Source organism: Antennarius striatus, chromosome 14, assembly GCF_040054535.1.
Source record: "Antennarius striatus isolate MH-2024 chromosome 14, ASM4005453v1, whole genome shotgun sequence".
NCBI lineage: Eukaryota > Metazoa > Chordata > Actinopteri > Lophiiformes > Antennariidae > Antennarius > Antennarius striatus.
This window is the reverse complement of record NC_090789.1, coordinates 9,340,824-9,362,843: the sequence shown is the minus strand read 5'-3', so window position 1 is coordinate 9,362,843 and position 22,020 is coordinate 9,340,824. Positions and strand designations below refer to the sequence as shown.

The following is a 22,020-nucleotide window of genomic DNA, read 5'->3' as shown; positions in this document are numbered from 1 at the left end:
CTGGAATTCACTCTGTTTTTTGGCATCGTGAGATAGGAGCGCATGAACCAAACAGGGCAAAAAACAATGGGGACAGCTGTTAAAAGGTGAATGACCGTCATTTTTATTGACTCTATTCTTTGTTTTTTACGTTATGCACAACTCTCATTTATTGTGTATTAATCTAATCGTAACATGTTTTTGTTACATGTTTTGATGCATTTTTATGCTTTATAAAACATTTATGTCTGAATTTTGGGGGGCTTGGAACGGATTAGGGCATGGAAAACGCGTCTCTACTTACGAAATTTTCTACTTACGTAATTTCTTCCGGAACCAATTAATTTCGTAAGTAGAGGTACCACTGTATTTAAGATATGCATTTCCACACTCCAATGACAAAATTAATCACATTTTTGTCTGACTTTAAAATCAAGATGTGAAATGGCTTTTTGTTTTTCTTGTTTCTTCCTCAGGCTTTGAGGAGTGAGGTGACATACAAGATTTGGATTGATCTGTCAATGTGCAAAAAACCCCAAAACATTTTATATATGCAGTCAGAGTGTGTTGGATAAGTTAGCTGCAGAGACTGCAGGAAACAGTCTGTAGTCATCAGATATAAAACACTTCAGTGATAAACATCAATTGCAAAACAATGAAAATCAGATCTATAAAGCTGTATAACCATCTGTTACCATCTTATTCTACAGCTGGTTGTCTCTTTGGACCTTGATTTACATTTGTGGTTATCCACAACAAAGAAATGATGACTGTTGAAAAACAATTTACAGTATATATAAAATGGAATGACAGTTGTTGAAGCTCATTCCTCCGCTAAACACTTTCTCAGCCCATTCACTAGGATTCATTAAAATCAGTTTAGTCATTTATGCATAATCCTACTCGGAGATAAAATTGTCAATAAATGGATATGGATCACAGCATCACGTGAAAATATAGATATAGACTTTATACTTCATCCTAACATGAACAGGTGAAGTGGTTTTTGTACATCACGTTCTTCCATGTTTGAAGAAGAACTTTGACAAAACCCTTGGAATTTGTTCAAAAGAAATTTGAAGCAATTGTGGTTGTATACTTAGGAATGTAAAACCAAAAAAGGTCAAATGTAAGAATTTGTAAACGTGCAATCACTGTCCTGTGTTTTATGATTTGTGAGTTTTAAGGAGTTCCAGTATGTCTCAAGCTTTGTGCTTGTACTCTCCATATATTTCAATTTCAAATCCGTCATTGCAGTACATACTAGGATTATTGCGGATAGCCTTCTTTTTCCTGATGTGGATATATTTGTAGATCCCCACCAGGGGGATGGAGATCACAGGCAGTACACAGAGGAGGATGATGATGGCAAACACCCAGTCAGGGTATGGCTGTACGTCATATTTGGGGAAGGAGTCCTAAGGAAAAGACAGATGTGAAACGTTATGTGCATTAAACATTAAAATTGAAGTTAGAGTGAAAATATAAATGTTTTTTGACATCTTTTTTCATTCTCTGTTAAGAGAAGTTTTTACTTTTTGTATTTTGATTAAACAACGGAGTTACAAGAGAAAGATTAGCGACCCAGAATATACAGTATTTTCTCTTTAGTCCATGTCAAGCCGCTACATCCTCCCCACTTCCCCAGTTGTGTGATGTGCAGATATGAGAGTATTAAAAATATTTAACACTCAGAACTGCATGAATATTCAGACACACTGATACAACTTTATAATGTTTATTTATGAATATTATATATATGAATATTATAGACATGGAGCATCTTCATGTGGGGTTGGGCAAAATACGATATATGTGTTTTTGCACATTGTACCACATTTAGTCTTGTGTTTTAGATCACATAGAAAATCCAATAATTCCTTTTTCTGTCTCTAGCTGTTAATTGCACCACTAAAATAGAAACTATAAATAAATGATAGAGATTTGCTTACAAATGCTGGGTTCCATGCAGGATACATGGGTTGTTTCTGTGCTTGGATGACCACATAGGCAACAAGCACTACCATAAGCATTAATGGACTGATGACCATCCAACATGTCTTCCAGTAAATATTTGGTCTTGACCCAGTCATAAAAAATATGTCATCGCTGAAACTGTTAAGAAAAGAGGAATACAGAAGATGCTAAAGGGCACAGATCAAATTTTAAATGGTTATGGTCTACTGATGGAGAGGAGGATAGTTACTTTTTCATTCCGTAGACATAAATGACTGCAATAATCTCAAACACAGCAATGATGAGCAGAGGAACAGATCCCACGTAACCATTAAAGACTTCCACCCAGTAGTTTCCTGATCTCATAGTGAAGATGAGCGCAAACAAGAAGGACACCAGGCAGATCATCGCTAAGGAAGTAACCAAAAGGTTTTTCATTCAGGGGTTCCAAAGTAACATCAGTCATTTTCTTTGCAGAGTAAGAGTATTTTCAGGTACCTGTTACAACCTCGTGGGGAATCCACTTAGGGAGTATTTTGAGATCATTGATGGGTGTGATGATTCCTTCGATGTTGCCGAACATAGAAGAGAGGCCCAAACTGAAGAGCATGATGAAGAACAGTATGGCCCAAATCTGCGACCCTGGCATTGCTATCACTGCTTCAGTGAATGCTATAAATGCCAGACCGGTACCTGATGCACTCTGGGGGAGGAAGAAAGAGAAGACAGTGATGATGAAGGATTAATCCCTGTACATCCTTGACCGGAACATAATGTGCTGCATGCAGGAAAAAAAGAGCAAAGTAGTAACCCATATTTTTGAGAGGAGGGGGGAAAAAAGATGAGTGTCAATATTACCTGGTCAAGGAAATCTTGGAGGTTACAGATTGTCGTTAGGTTACCCACAATGTCTGGATAGGAATTATTTAGATGGTCAAACCATTCTTCATAAGTGTCCAGTGTCAGGTTCCGGTCTGATATTTCAAAGTGGTTGATCAGAGCCACAATGTTACTGCAGATGAGAGAAAAAATACTCAGTGGTACTAGTGAGAAGATTTGAAATTACAAAGAATATGAGCAGACATACCGTTCTCGGCAGGCGTTGTAGGCATTGGTAGCTTTAAATCCCAGGATGGAGAAAATGGGAATGGAGGCGTAGAGAGATGTGGCACTATTTATTACTCCTACTAAAACTGCATCCCTTTCACAGTTGTTTCTAAGAAAACAAAAGCCAGCTTTGTAAATCATCAAGCAAATCATCTCGGTTTAATTGGTGGTATGTTCAGGCGGTCTGGCCCCTACTTCTCTGAGTTGTAGCTGGAGAAAGCTATGAGACCTCCAAAGGCCACAGACAGAGAGAAGAAGATCTGGGTGGCAGCATCCAGCCACACCTGAGGGTTCTGCAGTTTGGTCCACTACAGCAGTCGTAAAAACAACACATGAGAGCATGTTATCCGAGACATAAGATATGATCAAACTGTGAGGGCAACAAACAATCAAGCTTACATCAGGAGTGAACAGGTACATCAGTCCATCAGTAGCTCCAGGCAAGGTGATGCCACGGACGAGGAAAATGGTAAGCACCAGGTAAGGAAATGTGGCTGTTACATACACAGCCTGCAACATACCAATGTATAAAAGTGGGATGAATTCAGAGACTAAGGTTTGAAACAGGACTGTTTTTCAGCAGGTAAACACACCTTTCCCATGGAGTCGATGCCTTTGATGAAGCAGATGTAGACCACGCACCAGGCGCTGGCGATGCAGGTGACCATCCACCACTGCAAGGAGCCACTTGTGTCGATGTCTTCTGAGATGTTCAGGGTCGTACGGTACCAAAAATAATTTACTGGAGTGCTCTTCTCACACTCCACATTGTAGCCTATGTGGATGCATTTGAATCAGAATATTAATGTCAACATGCAGGTGCTGCATAGTCAGGGAAATTCTTCTGGTTCATGAGTTACTAATTCTCTGAAGAATTCACCAAACTACATGTCATTAATCAGATCTCTTACAAACATTGACAGGGAGACAGCACTTTGATCATGTGACTCCATGAATCCAAGTGAAACCCAACAACAGATTACATTTTACAACACTCAAATGTTCCACCACCTGGCTTCCTTGAGTTATCAATCGTGAGCATCTCCTGGAAATAGCCCTTTTAGGGTCAGAGACCTGACATTGTATGAATAACCTTCTAGCACAGGTTGTAAATGCCTTATCATTTTCTATAGACACACTGTCTCCCATACAAACATTTTCTCACTGGTATTTAAACCTGGAAGGACTCAGTCTTTATTCCATATTTTATAGGATGAGTTTTAACTCTTGTACACTCAAGGGATTTGAAACGCAACACAGTGTTTACTTTCAAATTTGTTTTGTGCTGTAGTTTGTGAGTACGAACACAACCTTTATTTCGTTCCTGATTAACTTTCACTACCTAAGACTTAACACAAGTAACCGTAGGAATACAAGGACCATAAAATAATCATTGACCAAAATGGTGACAAAAGCTTCCATAAATCAGTCTGTCTTCCATTGGCAGTGGTACCAGCCGTGATTCCTCCTCATGGACTGAAACAAGCTCTGGATGATGTCATGGGAATTAATTTTGAAGCTGTTCATGCTGTGACATTTGCCCACACATTGAATATGGCAGTCACTGGTTCATCTTTCTACATTATTCCACTTGTGTGTAACGGTGAGAATCTGGTGGAGTCTCCTGCCTCCAACTTGCCAATGGCACAATACCGGTCATGTTGCCCTAGCCGTGGCATTCCTGTACGTGACATTTTCTTCTAACTCATGAATTTTTACAAGAGTGGATTGGTTTAAGAAGGGAGTGGTTATTTGAGATTAGGTAGATGAAAGCATCATGACTGCAAAATTTGCATATTCGGGCTTAGCGTACACACAAACCTATCAAAATGGTCAAACCACATGTGTGTATTAACAAATAAAGAATAAAAGGCGTAAACCATTTGAATATGCTTTTCTACATTCCACAAAGAAATGGAAGCTTGTATTTCAAAACAACAATCACCATGAAAGGTATTTCAACATCTCGGAATTCCGCTATCTGTCCCTGAGTACTATTGTGAAATAAAACTTTGAAATAAAACCACACCACGATGACTCATTTTGTGGTAGTTAACTTCTCCCGTTTATAGTCTGAAGTCTGTTTTGCAAGCATATGAATTCTTAAATAAAAGAGTAGGATTTTTCCATTTCATTGAGCTACTTATTAAACTAAATATTTTTGTTAATGGCTGGTGGGTTGTTACCTGTCTGGTTTTCAGTGAGTGGACACTCACTCCAAGGCAGTGGGTTTTGAAACGAATGAAAGAAGTACCAGAGAACCCAGGCCAGGATGGTATTGTAGAAAAGGCTCACCAGGAATGAGACAAACATGGAAGCAATTCCTATATTCAGGTGGAAAAAAAATTAAACATTTTTCATTCCTCAAAACAGATTTCACCTGCTGACATAATGACAAATTCCAGAAAAATTTTAATAATCATGCTAGGTCACACACCGACTCCACCCAGGAGTGGTGAGATGGAGTTCCAGACACCGATGCTGCCCATGCGAAGCCTCTGTCCTATAGCCAGCTCCAGGTAGAGCAGAGGGAGGCCTTCAAACACCAGTGCTATCAGGTAGGGGATGAGGAATGCTCCTAAAGACACGAAGGACACATTGACCTTACAAACAGATCATATTAGACAGGTGAGGATGCTTTAGTCACCTGAAGTGCCCAAAGATTATTCAAATAAGACTGTGGCTTTTAAAATTAGATACCTAACTCACTTTTTGTTAATCAAGTCAAAATAAGCTCTATAAGCTCTAATATGTGTGCTACAAGACTATATGACCTCTTCGAAAATAAAAAGAACTGAGTTTTTTTTACATTTTTCAAGTAGGCAAAAGCGCAGATCGACTGAGATTTAAAGCTAAATCTACGCGAGATAAAACAGGCTCAGATGAACACTGTAGCACAGATGATAGGAATCAGGACTCAGAGGTAATTTGTGAAGCTTATAGACAAAGAGGACATGAGAAATGGGGCAGCTGAGCAGAAACCATCCCTGATGTTCACCAAAATTGATCCAACAAAGATAAAGTTTCATTCCTGGAATGCTGTGACAATGACTCACTGCTCTTTAATTAATGACTAGTTACAACCAGACAATTCAATCCATACATTTGGAAAAGTCTATGAAATGTGACCTAAAATACTTAAATCTTCAACAAAAGTCTTAATTTTGTCTGATGATGAGAATTATCAGGGGAATATGCAATGAATTAAAAAGATTTATATAATGGTATCTCACCTCCTCCATAAGTTTGGCATAGGTAAGGAAAACGCCAGACGTTTCCGAGTCCCACTGCAAAGCCAATACATGTTAATAGGTACTGGACTTTGTTATCCCATTTGGGTCGCTCCTCCACCTCAGAAGACTTTTTTTCCATGATCAGTTCACAAAAAATGTTATCACAATTCCAGATATGTTACAAGGCTCAAAGTTTTAGTATACACTTTAAATATTTCTTCTTAGTAAATCCAGAGTTCTCCCACTGATTTGGCCTCAGTGTAGGTCAGATTAAAGTGATGCCCAGTGCTCTTCTCTGTCTGACTCTCTTCAGTAGGCTGTCTTTTAATACCCTATCAGGTGCAGCATAGCGTAGGGGACATTGGTTTCTATTGGTTTTTCTTTTTTTTATAAGGCATCAGGCTACCAGGAACGGAGTGAGAGCATCAGCTATTAGGGTTTAGTGGTCCTCCTTCCTCGTTTGCAATGGGAGTGTGCGATGCCTTGTATAATGAGTAACCTGGTGATTTTTTTCAATGTTACAATGACCTGAAGCATACCTTTCAATGGCTATAAAAAAGATGGTGACAAATGATTAAGACACTTTTTATTCAGTTTTTCCGCATTTTGTTCATATACCAAGGTTTGAACACTGAACTCACATTTGGGCGTTTCAACAGGAGTGGAAAAAGGAACATACAAAACAATGGTATGGAAAGTTTTAGGAAAAGTTTGGACAAACTAGAAATATAATTACATGCAAAATAAACATGGCACCTTTGGTAAAAGTAGAGCTTCAGAAAATCAGGGTGTTATAATGCGGTCACATTCTGGCATCATCTCTACACAAATACTCAAAAGTATCGCTGAGTGTCCTCTGGCATCGTTTATCAAGTACAAGTACATGTTGTTCTGTTTTTTTAATTAAGTTTTTGGGCACACTTAGGCTCAGCATGTTTCATTACTCAAGTCTGCATTGTTTTCAGATGCATGCACATTGCTTTTCTGAAGGGGAGGAAGAACAAAGCTGAACTTGTGGTGCTGTGGCAGAAAATGACTTTTGCTGTACTTCTTATCTGCAGCTTCAAACGATCAATGAGTAGAAAAAAAAGGAGATAAGTTTGCATTTCTGCTAGTTGGCTCAGAATGGCTTCATTTTCCTCCAAAAACAAACCCATGCGTAAGCATGTTTTCTTTGAGTGAGGTTTTATGTCTTACGCAGTTACTATCAGTAGCTATCTCTGTTAAAATGTAATGTGTTTGTTCATTGGTTTGTTGCTGGTCTGCTGGATAAGATAGAAACTAGGCTAATGACTTTTGCATGTTGGCAGGGATGAAGGGACCTTTCAAGAATGATTCAGATGAGTTTTCTCACTTGCCTTAATAACTTAATAACTGTGTGTGTGTGTGTGTGTGTGTGTGTGTGTGTGTGTGTGTGTGTGTGTGTGTGTGTGTGTGTGTGTGTGTGTGTGTGTGTATGTGTATATATACATACACACACATACACACACACATATATATACATACATATATATATATATTTATATTTATATTTATATGTACGTATATGGAAGTATATTTTCATAACCATGACTGGCTACTGATATGACCAGGTAATATAGTATCTTTATTGATTTTAAGAGATCAGAAATACTTAAATTTTAGCAAGGTTACACCATCTTGTACAGAGCTTTTTGATGAATCTTAGTGAAAGTTAAGCATGTGTACAAAAGACAAAAAAAAGCTCATTTGGGTGAGATGAAGGGTGATTATTCAAGCTGAGCCCTGCCATGGATCACAGCACATTGTGCTAAAAATGTGATGTCATTTTTCCAACTTATTTTTTTGCCAACCAACTTATTTCATAGGGTTAGGGTTAGGTTAGGGTTAGACTTAGGGTTAGGATGCACGGATGTACAGAACAGTATATGTTGAATATCTAATATCAGAGCCCTAAAAAAGACATTATTTCACCACGTGTTCAACCTGGTAAGATGACTACTAGTGAGGCAGTACATTTCTTTCTGAATGAATTCCAACCTTAAATTAAGTACTGTACACATTACAACAGATTTAGATTTTCTTTTCTTGCATTAATGATATGGCTGCTTAACAAAAAGCATCCATACATAATATGACTTTGACAGGTACATCAACCATACAAATCCTACATTGTGACAGTACTGTTTAATCTAGTAGGATGATAATGTAACTCAGCTCCTTTATTGGTGTTGAATGAGCCAGAGATGCTCTGAAAGAAGCACTTAACCATGAATTTCCCATTATGAAACATCTACAGTTGCTTATCACTTTTCCCTTGGAGCCTATCCCACCTGGGCAAAAGGCGGAATAGATGAGATGCCATGTCATTGTTAAGCTCACATATACAGACCATTTGGTGTTTTACCAATTCACAGAAGCTGCATGCTTTTGGAGGTGAGAGAACCTGGAGAACACTGAGAGAACCCACACAAACAAACTGCAAAGAAAAATCGAATCCAGAAACTCTTTGATATGAGACAACAACACCATCTGCTGCACCACCATGCACCCATGTGTATATCAAGTTTTGTGAAACATTTGGTAATGGTTTGGAAACCCTTGGCCAAGACTAATCCCAAACAATATACAACAATATTAACTTATCTGAACAGAAACTCATCTTGAAACATATTAAACAGTATATTTGTTAAAAGAAAAATGACAGACAGTGAAAAATGGAACTTTCCTACATTTCCCTCCCCGCTGTTTGTGGCCGAGGATAATAAAGTTTTATGGTGTTGAACAACTGTGTGACTGTGGATTTTGTCCCTTGTTACCAAAACAAAATCAAAATCTTGTGTCCACACCTTTGTGATCAGCAGTTCAGTCCACACAGACCTGGTCTGGAGAACAGAGTGAGGCCGGATCAAGTCCAGTGTGAACCAAAGTCGAGTGTGATCTGGAGCTGGAGGGTTGCCAGTTCACCTCCTGAAAACTGTCAATGTGTTTTAGCAAGATGCTAAAACCTAAAAACATTTACTTCAACACACCTATCTCCATTATTTGTACATACACACACACACACACACACACACACACACACACACACACACACACACACACCCTCGCATACAAAATGTGATGAAGGGTGGTGCCTTTGGGGAGGGTTTCAGGCCAGTTAAGACGCTATTGAGGGTAAAAAGAATTTCCCCACTGGAGATTACATAAACGAGATGATCATGCTATGATCAATAAGTTATTATCAGTACATAATTACTGGATGTACAATCTGAAAGTAAGACCAAAATAATCAGTGAGTAATGATTGTGATATAAATTGAAAACGCAATTAAATTTTCCCCTAAATCTATACATTTGACAAAATAATACTTGTTTTAAGAACAATGAGTTTCAATTAGCCGCTTCTGCCACCTACTGGTAGTATTACATCATCACAATCTCCAGCTTAGTCTAATCCCTTAAATTGTAGCCCTGAAACAACACGAAATCAATGAAAGTATCTTTATTAAACATTTTCTACAAAAACGTTATCGGTGATGTGCATAGAAAAATTCAGGTCTTCCTGAGTCTAGGTTTACATAGTCAGAAGAGCAGCTATTTCTTCTCCTGAATATCTGTACATGACTTGTGCTTGTGTTTCTTACAGATGATGCTCCAGATGAGTCAGCAGCTTTTCTCTGCTTCCTTTCTTCCTCTGCTTCCGGAGCGTACATGAAATCTCATTGTAAGTTTTAGTACTGATTGCAAAAGTCAAAGCAACGTGTGACGTGGTTTTTGTTCTGATGCATGTTTCATAAAATAAATATTCAAAGAATCTCAACACACACATTACTCTCCCCCTGACTGCTCCACCTGGAGGAAGACAGTTTTAAACATGGAAAGGAAAAAAGGCCTGGACGTAGTCCTGTCTTAATGATTTATACAGCGCTTGATAACATTCTCTATATCAAGTGTGATTTCCCAGAAACAAGTATCTTTTTTTAACTTTACAAGACAATGCTGAAAATATTTTAAAGTGAGAAAAAAATCATCCCAACATTGAAAGTGTCTACACATCACAAAAGTCTTCTCAATTAAGTTTTTAAGTGTTTTATTAAGGCTGGCCATTGACATTATGTTGCGTAACACAAAATGTACCTCATTGATATGAATCATAGCAACAAAGATGCTTTGTGAACATCTTAATCTAGAGTGTATGAATAGCAAACCTAGTGATTTTGTATATTTAAAATATGCTATGAGGTCACTGAAAACATCTTCTTTCAAGGGACAGGTGTAGTTGCATAGAGGAGCCGAAAAGTTTTAACAGAGAGACAGAGAGACAGATAGGTAGATATACATACTTTAATCATACATTAATAATCCCAAACTGGAAAATTCACAGATTGGTGAAATTGTTTGTATGGAGATTTATGCAAAACAGTTATACTGTACATTCTTGCATGGCACATTGAAAAACATGAGTGATACATTTTTCAAAGCATCTGTTTCTTGCTGACACAAGAGGTCACTGTCATGTCATTTGGTAAAAAACATGCTGTAAAATTAAATTTACGCAATGTTATTATAAACAGACTTGTTTCAAGCATACTCTTCTATGAAAACAAGTATTTTTCTTTAAGTTAATACAGCTGAAGAACTAGATATACATGAATATAAATACTCTCTTCAGTAGTAATTTAAATACTGCAATTTTTATATATTTAACAACAACTTGATATTGGTTTATTATGAACTTAATAACCTTTATAATAGTTAGGACAAAAGGCTATCTTTTTGTCTGGATAACATTTTCTTCTTGTAGGAAACATAGATCAGCCTGCATAAGGCATATAGAGGTATTATGAGAGTGGGTACCCCTGCCAAAAGAAAGATGACCACATAGACCCAGGAAGGGTACGGCACTGATGCCATGGATGGGAAATGCTCCTGGAAACCACAAAACACTGATTTGTTAGTTCAACATCATGTAACAATAGCAATATTTAGAATACAAGTTTACACCACATCATTTATTTGCCTAATTTGCATTGATGTATTTTTAGAAAAAATGAAACAAGCTTATGAACTTACAGATTCGGGATCCCAGACTAAATAGGTGAGCTCTATTTGGGTTTGTGTCACCAGGTAGAAAATCAATATAATCAGAACAAGGAAAGGACTGAGGAACCTCCACGAAATCTGCCACAAGATGGAGGGCTTGTGTCCAATCATGAATTCTATGTCCTTATTGAACCTACCATACAAAATAATTCCATTAGATTTTCATAGACTGTGTGCATGTATTTAAACCTGCAGTTCAGAACTCATACTGTAATAATATTTGGTGCAGCCTTTTGCTATCAAGCCTTCTGTAAATACAGTTGTATTTGACAGTGAAAGACTTTATCAAAACCAAGACAATGAGCTGAATGTCAGTAAATAGTCCATAAATTAGAGGGAGAACTGCAAAGTCTGACAGTTACCTGTGGAGTTGTCTCGAGAAGGAACACGTTTGCCATCACACCTTTATTGAATATCAACTTTAAACTGATGTTTTTCAATTTTTAAGTGAATTGGAATATTTAAATGTTCCACAAATAAAAGTTAATTGCGAACATCACCAGTTTGACAACAAAGAAACTACAAATGGCATAGTTGTTAATGGGTGTCAACAAGCGCAAAACAACTTTAGGTAGAAACAGTTATGAGAGTTAAATGTTGGCTATGTTACAAGTTATTAGGATTATTAGGATAAGTTATTAGGATGTTCTCATTTCCCATAAAATGTGTGAAAAAAGAAAACTAGGAGTTTATTTAAATTTTGCCATTTCCTGTAATTTTCTGTAGTGATGCTTTGAAAAGCACAGAAGAATGTTGATGGAAACATTATTTATTGCTGCTCGAGTTGCCATTCTAAAAACATTCTAACTGTAACAGATGAAATGGTTATTGAGCGGATTTTTGATTCATTGTAAATGAAATCCAAACCATGTACACATAGTTTTAGCTCAATAAGTACAGCTTTTATTTCATTCCTTTTACCTTCATGCACTAACCTGTCTATGCCATAAATGTAAACAACAGCAATCATCTCCATCAATCCGATGGTAAGAAGTGGAACTGATCCGCCAAAGTTGTCAAAGAGAGTTACCCAATAAATTCCTGAATGCTGTGCAAACAGGAGGGAGATGATAAAAGCAACAAGACATGTCACACCTGAAACACATGCACAAAAACAAATCAGACAAGCATTTAATGTTTAATTCTAAATATGTGTAAACAGTTTGACATTTACAACATATTACCAGTTAGTGCTTCCTGGGGCCAATGATTTGGTAATATTTTCAGGTCTTTTAGTGGAACCACCACTCCTTCAATATTGCCAAACAAAGTTGAGATTCCCAAGCAGAGAAGCATGACGAAGAAAAGGATAGACCAAGCTATAGAACCAGGCAGTTTAGTGATGGCTTCAGTGAACACAATGAAGGCCAGACCTGTTCCCTCCACACCCTGAAAAAACACATCCATTACAATACAACTCAGGTAAAACACATTGAATACTTGAGAAATAAAAAAATAATCCATGCAATCACCTCACTGAGAAATGTTTGTACGTCACATGTTTTGATGCCTAACTGAAGAACAATATCTGGATATGAGCTGTTGAAATGTTGAAGGGCTTCGTCATAGTTGCTTATAGTGATGCTGCCTTCTGGAAGCTCAAATGCATTTGACAATGCCATGATGTTCCTGGGGGGAAATGTGGCACAATTTAGTAAATATTGTGAATCACAATAGGGCTTAAGATTGAAATTTGATCCACGTAGTTCAAGAATTTGAGTACTACACTGAAAACCAACATTATCTATTTTAAGTCATTAGAATTAGAAATATTTGAAAACACAGTTTCCTTCTTGAAAGCATGATTGATTTTTCTTGCATAACTTTTGTGATTGAGGTTGCACTTTTCTTTGAAGCTAATGTTTGACGTGTAAAACTTGTTCCTACTCACATACTGTTACAGTTGTCATATTTCTCTGTGGCCCTGAAGCCAATGATGGAGTAGGTGACTGTCGCAGTGTAGATTGAAGTGAGGCCAGTTACAATCGTCAGGAACACAGCATCTTGCATGCAGTTGTTGCTTTAAAAAGAAATGGATGTTTCAGACATACAAGCCATGGGAAGTCAGGCTATTGTCTTATGAGAGAAACCTACAATAGATTTTCAATATCCAAAGCTGTTTTAATCAATACATTGGACTTTAAGAAAGTTTCTTGAAGACGTTTCGCCTCTCATTTCGCTTCTTCAATTCTCGAGAACTGAAGAAAGCTCTAGGATGAGAGGCAAAACGTCTTCAAGAAACTTTCTTAAAATCCAGTGGATTGATTTAAACAGCTTTGGATAACAATTTCCTGGAAAACTGAGAGCCTATACAAACATATAGATCATCAATAAATCTGTTTCTTACTGAATAGGGTTGTAGCTTGAGAAGGAAATGAGGCCTCCCCATGCTATGCTAAAGGCATAAAAGACATGGGCACCTGCATCCAGCCAAGTAGTTGGTTCAATTAGCTCACTCACCTGCAAGAGCAAGACGAATTGTTATACGTGTCATAAATCGTATCATATAGTTTAATGACAACAAAGTGTACCTGTGGTGTGAAGAGATACTTTATTCCATCAAGGGAGCCTTTAAGAGTCAGTCCTCTAACCAGGAAGATGGCCAACACAATGTAAGGTAGAATAGCCGTGACGTACACGGCCTGACATCAAGACGAGGAAAACAACATATATTTGATGATTCACAAATGCATATTAGCTAATAAATAGTATTTAACAGTTTTTTCTTTTCTAATGAAGAAACAAAAATTGTGCGAAAAAAATTTAACCTTCTTTTTTAAAGAAAGGTTTTGTTAAATAAAAGTTCTGTCTTGGCATTTCCCCTGGCATGTTTCCAGTTGTCGCTATAAGTTACATAGAGAAAATGCTAAAGGCTCTTTTTTAATATGTTATGCAAGTTATCCATAAATTTTAAGAAAAAAGTTCAACAAACCTTTCCTGATGTGCTGATTCCCCGTATGTAACAGAGGCCGATTACAAACCAGGCAGCAAACAGACAGGCAACTATGGGCCAGTGGATTCCTCCAGAGTTGGCAATAGAGGCTGAACTATTCAGAGTGACTCTGTAAAAGAAGTAATCCACAGTGGAGCTCTCCTGACACTCTGCTACAAACCCTGGTTGGCAAAAAATATAGAGGTTTGCAAGTGCTTTATCAGAGTTTGTACAAATGTGTTTGAGGATTTTTCCATTTATTCAAATACCTGTCCTATTGTCATTAAGAGGACATTGGGTCCAAGGCAGAGGGCTTTCAAAGGAATTGAAGAGATACCAAATGATCCAGGCTATTAAGGTGTTGTAGTACAGTCCAATCATTAAGGAAACCAGCATGGAGGCTATGCCTGAGAAGAACAGAATTATTAACTGGTACCCATTAACATCTTTATGTGGTGGCTGTCTCCAGATGTCAAGGTTTATTTCAGCCTCTGCTTTGGTCAAGTTCTTTTAAAGTGTTTTACGTACCGACACCAGTCAGATAAGGGCTAATTGCTGTCCAAACCCCTACACTGCCTTTCCTGAGACGCTGGCCAATGGCAAACTCCAGAAGCAGGAGGGGAAGTCCTTCCAGCACCAACAGGATTAAGTAGGGAATCAAGAAGGCACCTGGGAAATGAATGAAGAGTAGCACAGTTACACACTGATGTCAGCTCTTCCTATTGATAGCCCTGCTCTTGTTTTATGATAACCAAACTTTTCCATGCATGTCCACTCTTCTTTACTTCCCTTTCACATTCTCTCCTTCTTTTGACAGTTAAACCCAAGTACTTGAACTCCTGCCTCTTTGTTATCTCCACTCCTTGCTTCCTCACTTGTTCACTGTCCTCGTTCCCATGTTTGACTCCTGCTCACTGTCATTCCTCTCTTCTCAGTCAAACTTACTTCTCCTGATTCTCCTCCACTCCCCTGGAAACTTCTCACTTTCCAGGACAACCAAGTCAAAAACTTGACTGCCATCTCGTTTAAACATTCCCCTAAGTCCACAGGTATGTCTTCTGGTCCAACAGCTGTTCCACTCGTCATCTTCTTCAGTTCCAGTCTCACTTCATACTTACTAATCTACTTCACTCTCTGATCTACAACTCTGACATCCTCTGCTCTTCTCTGTCATTTTCCCCTTTCATCAGTTATATAGTACTTATAGTACTTTCCTCCTTCTCAATCCACTCTCAACCATGTCCATTTGTCTAGCTAACCGTCCTACATCCCTCTCTCCTTCATATAACTCCATGCCTTTGCCTTAACCTTTTTCTTTGCAGTCAAGAATTGGGAATTCATGTGCAGGTTCACAAGATGAAAGTATCAATAGGTTATCATTTTCATCTGAGCTTACCTCCTCCATGAGATTGACACAAGTAAGGAAATCTCCATACAGCTCCAATTCCGATGCAGAAGCCCACACAAGTCAGGATGTACTGGGATTTGTTGTCCCATTTAGGCCTGCTTTCTGCTTTCTCCATCTCCATCCTCTCCAGATCCTCATAAGAAGGGATCCTGTCCTCCAGTCCTGGGTTAGGAAGTAGCAGTCTCATGGCGACCCCACTGAAGTGTCACACTGTCGTTCTTGGATCATAAAATGAGGCTTTAGTGTTTGTAATCAGTGATTGTGAAACAAGTTTATGATGCTCTATTTTACTGCTACAGTTCAGATTTACAAGGTCATATTTTGATCATCGGTTTCATGACCTTTTTCAGTTAAACTCCAATAGTCAAGGATATACATATACAATAAGACATACGTCAGAAGCTTTGAACGTGTGCAGCGTTGTTTCACACACAAAATCGAAACATAAACATTAGTTATCTAATTCGGTTTCTTTTTCTCCTTTCTTTTCCAGAACCTCGCCTGAAACTGTTTGAAAACCCACCTTGCCCTTTGAAGACCTGAGATAATCATATTATCATGTGACACTGAGGCTGATAATGGAGTAGATAACTGTCATGTAGTTCATTGAGATAAAATCAAATTTTTTGAAGTCTAATAAAAATTGCCATAATGAAAGGTACAGTGTAATTTTAATGAAGGCCTTGTTCAAACCTATTATGTACGGCCACTCTAAATGATCGGGTCAGCTCTAAAAACAGGTAATAGATAGTTTTAGACCCTTTTTTGGGGGTCTCAAAACAGAGATATTTTCTAAGATGCAGTAAAAATGTGCAGCGCTACTCAAACAGACAAAACAAACTGGCCCACACATCAGCCTACAGTGACATAAAATACTGGCTCTTGTTTGGATTGCAAACACGGGTGCAGGCAAAACATTTCATAAGTGTGTGTGTGAATGGTTCTCATTGGGGACAGTTCTGAGCAAGGAGTGCAAAGCAGACTTTTAATGTAAAAGTTAAAAACTATCAAATTAGTGATTTTGTGTTAATGTTTCAAGTGTGATGCATTGGTTTCTCGTTTTGTGTGGCTGGTGCAGTGATAAGTATTATTATTAAAGTAGTCACAATGACTGAGACTCCTGGTGTATTTAGTTATGAAAGTGTTCACTGGTATGTGATAGCTTTTGGCTCTAAACATAAAAGTATCATCTGCCGCTGATGCTCAAAATTAAGACCTACACAAACCCGTTACCTTAGTCTGCTCCAGTTGAAAATTTAAATTTTGTAGGAATGACTAGTTGACTCCTCCTTGTGCTGCCACCTTACTGTGTGGGGGAGTTTGAGTGTCCAAATGATCCTAAGAGCTATGTTATCAGAGGCTGTATACAACTGGTAGGGTCTCCCATGACAGGTCTTGGGTGTCGGGCCAGAATAAGAGCAGATCAAAAGATTCCATGGAGGAAGCAGAGACTGAGGTCCATCGCCCAACCTGAAATCACAGAAGTGGTCTTTGACTCCTCAGGGGCAGGGCACCAGGGCTGGATAAAATTTGTCTTGAGTGCCTTAAGGCTCTGGATGTGTATGGATTGTTTTGGGTGATGCATCTCTGCAACATTGCATGGCCTTCGGGGATGGTGGCTCTGGATTTGCAGACAAGGGTTGTGGTCCCCCTTTGCGAGAAAGGGGATCGGAGGGTGTGCTCCAACTACAGGGGGATCACACTCCTTCTGGGGAAAGTTTATCCCAAGATTAGACCAAAAGTCTAAAGACCAAAACCTCAGATTCAAGAGGAACAATGTTGTTTTTCACCTGGTTGTCGGACACTGGACCAGCTCTACACTCTCCATCGAGTGCTTGAGGGTTCATGGAAGGTTGTCCAAACAGTCCGCATGTGTTTTGTGGATCTGTAGAAGGTGTTTGACCTCATCCCTTGATTGTGGTATCTTGTGGGGAGTGCTTCGGGAGTATGGGGTCAGGGGACCTTTGCTAAGGGCTGTCCGGTCCCTGTATAACTGAAGCAGGGGCTTTGTTCACATTGTCTGCAGTAAGTCAGACCTGTTCCAGGTGCATGTTGGACTTAAGGAGGGCCGTCCTTTACCATCGGTTATGTTCATAATCATTACAGACAGAATTTTTGGGGTGCAGCTGTGGGCTGCAGAGGGTCTGTTTTGGGAACCACAAACCAGCACCCGCCTATTTTTTGCAGATGATGTTGTCCTGTTGGCCTCATCAAACCTGGACCTTCAGCGTGTACTGAAGTCCGAGGATATGCTGGCCTGGGGATGAACATTCCGGCTATTTGGCTATGTTTCTTAAGATGACATAAAAACACAATATGCTATTTGTCTCTAAAATTGAAATACTATATATTATTAATTTCTTTCCACAATACAAGGAGAGACAGAAAAGTCTGCAATATATGAGAGAGCAGTGAGATAGATGAAGAAGAGACAGAGAAAGAGAGCAGCATTCAGGCCAACAAACCAGAGCAACAAAGTCGACCACTGAAGATGCTTCTTCTGGTTTTGGGAAGAAAGACACTGGTCCTCAAGCTTGTCAGTATCCACAAGATCCGAATTGTTCAATGAAATAAGCCTTTGAACCAAAAGCATACAAGATGCAAGCACCAGGATCTCAGTAAGACTAAATCCCTTTCAGTTTGAATGCAACATGCATTGGAACTCATTGCCCAGAGAAAATCTGATACAGGACTGATTACTTTTTTTCAATTTATTTATTTTTACATATAGAAGTTGACTTACGGATCTGCCATTGCACTTGACGATTATATGCCAGTGTGATTGTGTATGTTTAGTTTTGCTAATGGTATATTTCTACAGTATCTGATGAGTACTTTAGTCCTTCAAACTGAAAGAGAGAACAGATATAAATTTAAAAAGACCTAATAAGAAAAAAGACTACTAAGAAACAAAGGATCCTAAAACAGCTTATAAATTTGAAATACAAATAAAACTATATAAAATCTAAACAATTTGTAGCTTTATTGAGTTTTAATATTGTGCTATTTTGTCTGTGTCTACTTCCAAATTAATTAAATAAACACACCAGAACTTCTTTTCTACCCATTGGTTTATGATTTTTGCCTAGTCTTTTTAAGTAGAACTTTTTATGAACCCAGAGATTGGCCCTGGCTTTCTTTTAACAAATGAGCATGATTAAATAGTGCAGTGAGTTACACTTTATGTGCCGGAATGTTGTTGGCACATTTCTCTGAAGCCTAACTCATGCAAAGCCTGGAACAGGAACAATAGATTGTGGAACCATTAGATATCTGATCAATCAGACCAGATTCAGAGGTAGTCTGGTTTGCATACAACCACATTTTTTTTAGCAGTGTGTGTACAAAAGTGTCCTTGGACAAATTTGATGACAGCTATTGAGCTCATATGCTTTGAATTACAAGAAGCCACACAACAGGGAAAAGGGTTAGTTTGTTAGCCAATTAGTCAGTCTGGTACACTGTCATACAATTTCAAATAACTTGAATATTTACATATGAAATACAGTATTTACTGATGATAAAAATGCCATATTTGAAATGTAATTAACACTATTCAATATTGGTAGCAATTTCGTCATACAGCACGCCCTCGTTCATCATGGTTAATGCGTTCCAGGAACCACACGCAATTCATGAATTCCGTGATAGGTTGACGATATATTTATCATATTATTTACGGTAATTTAAACGTTTTATGAACCCTCACCATACTGATATTAAACTAACTTCTATCTGTGTTACCTTATCCCACACTCTGACAAACTGTGTAAAGCACTTGTGTCTCACGCAAGTCCGAGACTCACGGAACGGAGCGCACTTTTGGATGCCGTTAGCTAATAGAATGCACGTGAATAGAATGCCTACCAAAAATATGCAACGACGTGAAGTTGCGAGCTTTGATGCGCAAATGCGCAAGGGCGCACTGTACATGGAAAAATGCTTAGGTTCAAAGCAAAAACACTCCAAGCTTGGTTCATTTTGGTGATAGTCTATTAACATAACCATTATACCAGTTACCTTATTATTGAATAATCAATTTCTATTTTTCAACATGTGGGGGCCATGAGTCCAAAAAGCTGGGCTTTGAAACAGAATTTTTTGCCAATTGATTCCTTCCGAACAGAAACACTATTATAATTTTTCCGGTTTTACGTTCCACCCAAAAATTGATGTTCCTGAACCGGTCAATAACGTTTCTTGTAAATATAAATAGGTAGGTAGCTTTAAGACTTTTAAATTGGAAATTCGTTTATATACTGTAAATATGTCCCTACAGTAAACAGGACAACAGCACTGATCAGTTATGAAGCAGAGGATGTGGAATCAGATGAAGACAGAGAAGTTGCAGCAGCTTATGATGCCACAAGATTTGCCTATGTCCGAGTTCACCGGGGAGCGAACACAGTGTCGCTCTGAACGAAGCATCTTCTAATCAGTTGAGAACAGAAAGAGAACACAGATAAATGTCCGCAGCGTTGCAGGAAGTCCATCAAAAGAGATTAATTGTCACAAAGTGCTGGCAGTACAGGTAACTTAACTCTGAAAATAGCTGGCAGACAATGAGTTAATGTCTAAATCAAAATTTTTTAAGATTGACAGACTGCAGAGTTTCCCTGTTATGAATACAGTATGATCGAGAGTCCCTTGACTTCTGATACTATGTCTTCTCTCCTCTCTCATCACGCATTGAGTGAATGACAAGCAGGGAAACATGAGGTCAGATATTTTATTCAAGAGCGAAAAAGAACAATTATACATTTTATTAATTCAGTTCAGAATTGGACAAGCATTGTTCATGTTATTGCACTGAAACTATCTGAAACCTTTCAGGCCAGTTGTTACTTCTTACATTTCACATAGTCAACATATGTTTTATTCTGGTGTTTTTTTTGTTAGAGTGAAACCTCCAACTTTTCATACATTTGACAGCCTGACTCATTTTTATCCTCCGCTTGTGAAACCACCATAGAAAGTCTAAAATGATCATACGTTATGAAGTTTCCAGGAAAAAAGTGATTACACAAGACACTCCTCTTCAATAATTATTTTTTGTCAGTCATAAATTAAACTGGTAGTTAATCAAATGCACCACTGATGATCAAGAGTCAAAGTCCAGTTTAACTGACGTCAGCTACACTTTGTAATTATTAGACAAGTTACTTGTAACTTGATTATCATAATTTTTGCATACTGCATTCACAGCATGGCTTGTTGTGCTTTTATTTCTATAACAGTTAAAAATACTATAATTAAGTTGAATTAACTGTGATACAGATGATCACACCATTGATGAATAAATGCTTGAATGAGGGATTTATTTTCCCAGTAAAGGTGACTAGTTAAAAATTTAGCTGTTGAGGTGCTGAACATTTCTGGCTATCTCTTCTTGTACATATCTTTTCTTACAGTATGTTGTGTGATGTTGTGCATCCACTTTTTAATCTTTTATACGGACATTTAACATGTTAACCTCACCATAATCAGTGACAGGCTTTTACATTTCTATCATTTTAGCACATTATTTACAGTATTTTTAAAAAGTAAGACACAAACTTGAAGGTTCAATAAAACTTAACAGATTGTTCAATTGAAATGACGAAGTGTAGTATTAGTGTTCAGGTAACTCACCTTGGCTAGGCTCCTTCCAACTGCTTTGGTCAGAAAGATACCCTGAGGTGACAGAGCACCAATTAAAAGCCTCTGGAAGATACCATAGCGTAATTACTGTAGGGGTGTTCACATACTAAAATAGTTGTTACACTTTTTGATGAATCTATTGAAATGTGTAACAGAAGGTCTAATTCAAATTTATATAGTGTAGCTATGCATTAGTATTTTTCAATTTTTTTCAGATTTGATGGCTAGTTTGGGTTGGATTTCCCTATTCTGTGGTAAGGATTTATATTGTTTCCTGTGACAGGATATATAAAGCCATCCACCTTCACAACTGAAGTAATGGTGAAGAAATAGGTGTAAACGTGAGTAACAGGCATAGGTTCATTATAAGACCTGTACATGATTGCCAAGGGTATCAAAGCTGCGTGTCAGACAATTCATATGCTATGCAGAATGTTAGCAATACATATAAGAATATGACAAGATATTTCAGCATTTACAACTCATATCAATCAAATCAGTTACACTTGTATTAATAAAAGTCTGACAGCATGAAGGAGCAGGTTAAAAGGCAGAGTAGCAGAAATGTGTCATTGTTTGAAAGATGATTTGATATCTGAGAGTATTGTATGCTATTTTAAGGAATAACTTCCGTCACTCTTATGCCACTTTCCAGACCGATTTACGGTCTGCCTTTCCCTG

General features: G+C 38.0%; 2 protein-coding genes across 2 annotated transcripts; both read right to left on the bottom strand.

The window, feature by feature from the left end:
• Nucleotides 1–1,168: 1,168 nt before the first annotated feature.
• LOC137606936 (sodium-dependent neutral amino acid transporter B(0)AT3-like) lies at nucleotides 1,169–6,529 on the bottom strand. Its single transcript, XM_068332283.1, has 12 exons — nucleotides 6,276–6,529; nucleotides 5,480–5,620; nucleotides 5,229–5,366; nucleotides 3,636–3,817; nucleotides 3,442–3,552; nucleotides 3,238–3,350; nucleotides 3,023–3,151; nucleotides 2,794–2,947; nucleotides 2,434–2,638; nucleotides 2,186–2,345; nucleotides 1,932–2,094; nucleotides 1,169–1,397 (listed from the first exon to the last, which is right to left on the bottom strand). Exons 1-12 carry the CDS (start codon nucleotides 6,412–6,414, stop codon nucleotides 1,182–1,184), a joined length of 1,851 nt encoding a protein of 616 aa, XP_068188384.1. The 5' UTR covers nucleotides 6,415–6,529; the 3' UTR covers nucleotides 1,169–1,181.
• Nucleotides 6,530–10,594: 4,065 nt separating this feature from the next.
• LOC137607250 (sodium-dependent neutral amino acid transporter B(0)AT1-like) lies at nucleotides 10,595–21,357 on the bottom strand. Its single transcript, XM_068332879.1, has 13 exons — nucleotides 21,331–21,357; nucleotides 15,688–15,917; nucleotides 14,820–14,960; nucleotides 14,561–14,698; nucleotides 14,292–14,473; nucleotides 13,891–14,001; nucleotides 13,707–13,819; nucleotides 13,251–13,379; nucleotides 12,832–12,988; nucleotides 12,544–12,748; nucleotides 12,295–12,454; nucleotides 11,330–11,492; nucleotides 10,595–11,185 (listed from the first exon to the last, which is right to left on the bottom strand). The coding sequence occupies exons 2-13, from the start codon at nucleotides 15,884–15,886 to the stop codon at nucleotides 11,012–11,014; spliced, it is 1,872 nt and encodes a 623-aa protein (XP_068188980.1). The 5' UTR covers nucleotides 15,887–15,917; nucleotides 21,331–21,357; the 3' UTR covers nucleotides 10,595–11,011.
• Nucleotides 21,358–22,020: the final 663 nt, after the last annotated feature.